General features: G+C 36.7%; 1 protein-coding gene across 1 annotated transcript in view; it reads left to right on the plus strand.

Annotated features, from left to right (window-relative positions):
• The first annotated feature begins 306 nt into the window (after positions 1-306).
• The window catches only part of mta2 (metastasis associated 1 family, member 2), a 17,535-nt gene continuing 11,567 nt past the window's right edge, over positions 307-6,274 (plus strand). Inside the window, exons 1-2 of the mRNA XM_043244296.1 lie at positions 307-754; positions 6,137-6,204. Coding sequence (XP_043100231.1) covers positions 727-754; positions 6,137-6,204 — 96 coding nt within the window. The 5' untranslated portion in view covers positions 307-726. The remainder of the gene's footprint in view (positions 755-6,136; positions 6,205-6,274) is intronic.

Raw genomic sequence — 6,274 nt, forward strand, 5'->3', positions numbered from 1 at the left:
ATCGTTATTATTCAGTATTGAGATATCCATGCACGTACATGCAAAATTCGTTCTAATAATAAACAATAATCAATGAAGTGTTTATTACTAAAGTGGTATAATACGCCCAATACGCAAAACCTGGGTGCCAAAAAATAAATGCTCCTTAGAAAAAAAAAAACTTTATATAAATCTCTTTTGCTTTTTTAAAAAGTAATTATTTACCGGAGCTCAAGTTTCGGGTTCCCGGGAGTTTGTCGAATTGTAAGTGACGTTATGAGCTTCCGAAGATGACGTTGGAGAAGGGGTTGCGTGCACGCGCGCCCGTATGTGTGTGTGCGTGTGTGTGTGTGAAACAGAGCGGAGGTGAAGAAGAGGAGGATGAAGCAGGGAGCGGAGGATGGGAGGAAGAGTGGAGTGAGAGAGAGAGAAAGAGAGAGACAGGCTGGCTATCAAGGGCTCGTGTGAAGTGTGAATGTCTGGAAGGGGCTTCGATGGGAGTTTTATCGCAGCGCCGAAACAAAGACGCGATTTTTTTACCATCCGGAGAAACATTGTAGCGGAAACTTTAAACTTTTACCCGCCAGAGCGGCAGCGCCGTGCCGGGTCCCGGCTTTGTCTCGCAACGGGGGGAAGTACGCCAGTACACGCGAGGATATAAAGAACCAGCAGCACTTTTGGATACGCATTTTTACCCACACAACGAGAGAATCCGTGATTTTTGTGTTTGTTTAGGGGAGTGAGAGAATGGCGGCCAACATGTACCGAGTTGGAGGTGAGTATTATTGTTAAGGCTAACACTAGCAGCAGGCTCGCGGGGGTTAGCATTAGCATTAGCGCGAGCGGCTGTTTCCGCCTTAGTTACAATGAGCGGAATCCCGTTGCTAAGCGAGCTAGGCTAGTTTCACTACGGCTGCGTTTGGGTTAACTCGAAATGAATTATTTATATATGCATTTAACGCCACTTTCGAATTCGCGAAAACGGGAAAACTTGCACCGGGTCTCAAACTCCCTCTTTTGTTCTCGGTTTTGCTTTCTTTAAGTAATTATCCGCCGCAAGCAAATCAGCTAATTATGAGGGAAGCCTTCCGTTAGTTTATTCGCTTACGATGCTTTTTGCTCACTTTTTCGACTTTCATTCAAGTTTTTGTCGTACACGTCGCCTGAACTGTGCCATTCTGTCAAACTTTTGACAGCTCAATTACAGGGAGTCTCACGGAACGGGAGGCAAAGACTTTCACTTTTGTCACCTGTTTGCAAAGGAACATGGTCCAAGAATTGTTTGTTTTTTACGGATATTTCACCATTTAGACGATTTGAACTTGATGAACCTAGATTTAGAGTTCAACGAATGGTTCAGAACAGGACAACGACTTATAATAGTTCATATGCGACGCTGTAAGTTCATTTATTTCTTTAATCACAGTACAACACTGAACTAGAGAACTATAAAGCATTGCACGGTTCAGAATATGGGACGTAACAAAAATGCAAAGGCGACAAATATATATAATCAAATAAAGAATGAAATAAGTCAAATAAAAATGCGGTATTTTTAGTTTTCTATAAAAATGTAAAGTTTTTTTGTATTTGGTTTTCTAAGGGATTCATAGTCCGTTTGGTAAAAGGTAATACATGAGGTTTTAGTTATTTTGTGAATATTTAGTTATTTTAGTTATCTTTTAAATATAATAAAATATTGTAAAGTAATAATAATAATAATAATAATGTAATTTTTAAAGATTTTTTTTTTTCGTTAAAGAACATCATTTGAATATTTTTATTTATTTGTCTTATGTCTATTTTAAAGTCAGTAGCTTCAACTGTATTTTATGTATAGGTCATGAATAATTTCTGTGCTGATGCATATGCAAATGTAATACGATAACATACTTGTATCTAACCCAAATGCAGTTTTTAGTATATGCATATACCCATCAGGCTACTGTACAGTGTCACGCATGAGCATCTTTTGTCAGCGAGGTGCTCCTCACCGTGCATTGTAATGCAGTTTACCTTCTAATAACATTGAATGCGCGTTAGCATCATTGAATGTAGCATGATGTGGTGACCGTTCACATTATAGTGCTTTTATTTTCTTAAATCCGGGAATCGGCCGTAAATAGGTCACGGCAATCAGGCTGCGTTGCTTTAGCAGATGCAGCTGATTGCTTTATTGCAGTTGCAGATTGAGCAGGCAGGGTTTGATGGGAAGTTCTGGAGGAAAAACTCACTTATTACACGCTTGTCAAAATGTATTAGAGTTTATGACTCAAGACTAGGTTCAGAGGAAGGCGAAGTCTGCGTCTGCTCACAGCAGTCGTTTTAAATGTTGTATACAATTAAGATGCTGGCTGTCATACTATGCAGAACTATAACGTAACGTTGGTTTTTCATAGATGCTGACATGCATTTTATTGCACTGTTTGCTAGTATTTTGGGAGGTGCAGGTGCAGGTTTAGGTCATTGAACTTGACCTCCTATTCTCGCCCCAAGCTCTTGCAACTCTACATTTTACCTCGGTGATCTAAAACTTCATGACTAAATTCTGTCGCCTCGTTATGTTTTTGGTATACCCTTTTGATCAGAGTGTGTGTTTGTCTTTGAGCTTCCTAGAATGCATTAGTGACAGGCCGTCATATCAGCCAATATCTGCTGAGTAGTGCTAGACTGATTTATTGGCCAGGCTGTATTATTAGTCGATACTTGGCCATTTCGAGAAAGCTGGTATCTACCAGTACCAGTACCAGTCTCTTTTGCTGTATCAGTATCTGCTTAAAAAATTAGTTTTCTGAATTTGTTATTATTATTATTATTTATTATTATATATTTTTTAATTTATCCAAGCATGTTTAAATGTAAAAAGAAATATATTTTTCATATTTTTTCATTTGAAATCTCTCATTTAAATTAGTGCTGTCAAATGATTAATCGTAATTCCATCCAAATAAATGATTGTTTACATAATGTGTGTTCTGTGTATATTTATTACGTATATAAAATAAAAAATAAATAAAAACACATGCATGTATATATTTAAGAAAAGTGTTATATCTGTGTGATCATTTCTATAGCGTGCACACATTTTCTAAGTATGTGCTCTATTTGTGTGTATTAACATGTACGTAATGTACACAATGCACACACGTTATGTTTGAATAGTACAATTAATTGTTTGACAGCACTAATTAAAAATATCATACTTTGACCTTTTTTCCATTCAAACTTGTTTGAAGTCCACCACTCTCTTATAGTAGACTGCTACCTCTCATTCAGACCTTGACAGCAGTTAATAAATGGTTTCTGTTTTCATTGTTTTGTAGCAAATAACTGGAGTTGTGATCATATATGCCCAATGCCGAATTCCAGAATGACAAATAAATTCTTAATATGAAGTGAAGACAATCTGATATGCTCTTCTTGCCAGAGTCCATTATGTCTTAAACATATTTTATTAAATGGCGTTGGCTTAAGATCTTTTATGAAATGATATTACTCTGAGAACTCTCAAGGAAAAATTCTAAACCACATTATTCCTAAATCTATTTTAGAATTTCTATCAAGAGCAGACTCTTTTATATAGACTCCTTGTTAAAACACCAACCAACCAAATTTTTTCTGCATTTTAAATGTGTAAAATAAGTTTAAATATTTTTTTTTTTAGATTGCAGTCATCTGCACCTGTCAACTCTCTTATACGGAGCCTATATGTGTTTATTGGCGGTGGGATTTTAAATGTCCATATTGGTTGAACGCTATCATACACATTGAGAGATCATTTTAGTCCCCGGCGCTTGTGCTCACTGAACTCTCGGTTTGACTGTCGCTCTTTTACTATGCAAACATGGCACAATGTTCTGTAGTTTACAGTTGCAAATGATACTATAACAACCCCGATGCGAAGTGCGGGGAGAGCTGTATGCTCGTGATGCAATATGAAATTTGCCATGTCAGTAAATTCTCACCGCATGCATGTTTCTAACAGCGAATAAGGCTACGTATGAAATCAGTTTGTTCTTGCATTGTAAAATAGTCCGTTTTAGAGCCAAAGTGGGAAATCACTCTAAAATGTAGCTTGGTTTTTATGTGGTTTGTTTTTTCCCCAATATAACTTGAACATGAAGCATGCTAAAAGATGAGGGCTTGTCCTCTCTTTTGTGGTGCATGAAGTTCAAACAAGGCAAGTGCAACCACACTGATTGTCAGCGAGTGAACTCAAGTGTTTCATACCAGCACTATAATTGAGATGGTTTTGGTTCAGTGAAGCTTAAATTGTTTTTCTCAAGGTGTTAATTGAGACCTCTAATGAAGATGCAAGGAGGATACTTGTCAAGTGATGCAGACAGAAATTTCTGCTCACACGCATGTGGGCAAATGTATATATCAGGTGACGTTGTGTGGTCTGTTAAATGAGCATCCTGTTCTGTATGTGCATATACTGCCAGACAGATGTTTAATTTTAAGAAACGCACTGGCTGCATTTCAATCTGCTTTACACTAGCCGTTAAGGCCGTTATGGAGATTTTAAATGGTCAGGTATCAAGAACAGAGCAAAATGTATATCTTGTCTTGAACTATTTCTCAGTTTAAATTTGTTTGGAAAAATTCTGGAGCTACAAACATGAAAAAATTGTGACCATGAATTAAGTTGTTTCCTCATTTAATTAAGTTACAGCCAAATTGTTGTTTGTCCTATTGAACTAAAAAAAGGGAATGAATTGATACAATTGGAAAATTTGTGGCCTAATGTTTTTATATTATTTTTTCCCTTCATGTCATGTGTGGGGATCCATAGAATATGGATTTATAATTCACTGAAACGAGCATTTCACATAATTAACATCTTAATATGGGTTTCAATAGTATTGTGATTAAACTGAAATGTATTATTATTATTATTTTAAACCCAGCCATAGTGACGACTAAGCCATTTGGAGGTATTTTTTCCTCAGAGTATAAATGCTTATAGACACTTTTAGTTTGTTTGAGCATCCCGATCAGGCCAAGACAACAATATTGGCTGAATTGATGTTGTGAGTTTGAGAAGGGACTGGCTTTGTTTAGGATTGTTCAGGAAACTTCTCAAACATTGTGTTTAGTGAGGCTAGTAATGCAGAAATTACCCATTTCACCTTTAAATTTAGTTGGTCTGCTATTCTTGTCCCTGTCAGTATCTCGAAGCCTCAGTGGATTTCAGGTGTCTCTGAACACCAGATGCCATGAGCTAACAATACATCACATCTCTGCTTGAAGAGCAGATGGCTAGACCCCGTTTCTCCTTGAGGGAAATTATTGATCCATGCGGCCCAGCCTCTCTTCACTGTCTCCCTGATTGATGAAGCTCATGAACTTAGGGGAGAGACCTCCATTTTGATTTATCCCTTGCGGCATGGCTTAAGAACATGGCTGAGCAGAGGCGAGAACTGAAAGCGTTAGTCTGATCAAAGATCAACATCTACCAGAACGTCCAGAGCTGACTAGCCCAGACCAGAAGAGAGAGTAATTACATAACTGAAGTGATGTGTTCTGTGTACACATTGTTGACCCTGCCTCATCATATGTTCAGTATTGACCCATACCATTTCTTATGTCACCACATATAGAGTTTGCATTGTGGAACTTGTGCACAATAATAAAAATTTTCTCCACACCTTTGGATTTGAATACAGCACTACTACTTTACTTAGATTCTGTATAGTCCTTTTGATCAAGTGTTGCTGACTTTCAGCACTGATCAAAAAGGATGTACATTATATCAGAACAAATAAATGTTTTTCAACTTTGATAGATACTGGGTATTTTCTTTATGCTTATTTTCCTATTTTTATGACTTTTGTTATAATGTGTTAGAAGTTAGTGTTTAAAAATGTTTAAAAGCAATTACTATTGTAAGTAACTATTGTAAAAAAAAAAAATAATAATAAATTCTGATCTCTACAGTGTTTGGCATTTCTACATATGTATTTAATATAAAACAAACTTTGTGTGTGTATGTATACATAATGTGTGTGTGTGTGTGTGTGTGTGTGTGTGTGTGCATGTATGTTAAAATGTTCATATACAAGTGTGTGTGTGTGTGTGTGTGTGCGCATATTCGAACACATTTTTACACACACACACCTTATAATTACTTGCAATTTCTTTGTGTCTACTACAGATTATGTGTATTTTGAAAACTCCTCCAGTAACCCATATCTGATTCGCCGAATAGAAGAACTCAACAAGGTGAGGTTGAAACATGTTATATTCTATTCTGTCATAATTTTTGATGTGAAATATCTTTTTTTGTTGTATG

This window comes from Puntigrus tetrazona, chromosome 7 (genome assembly GCF_018831695.1).
Source record: "Puntigrus tetrazona isolate hp1 chromosome 7, ASM1883169v1, whole genome shotgun sequence".
NCBI classification, from domain to species: Eukaryota; Metazoa; Chordata; class Actinopteri; order Cypriniformes; family Cyprinidae; genus Puntigrus; species Puntigrus tetrazona.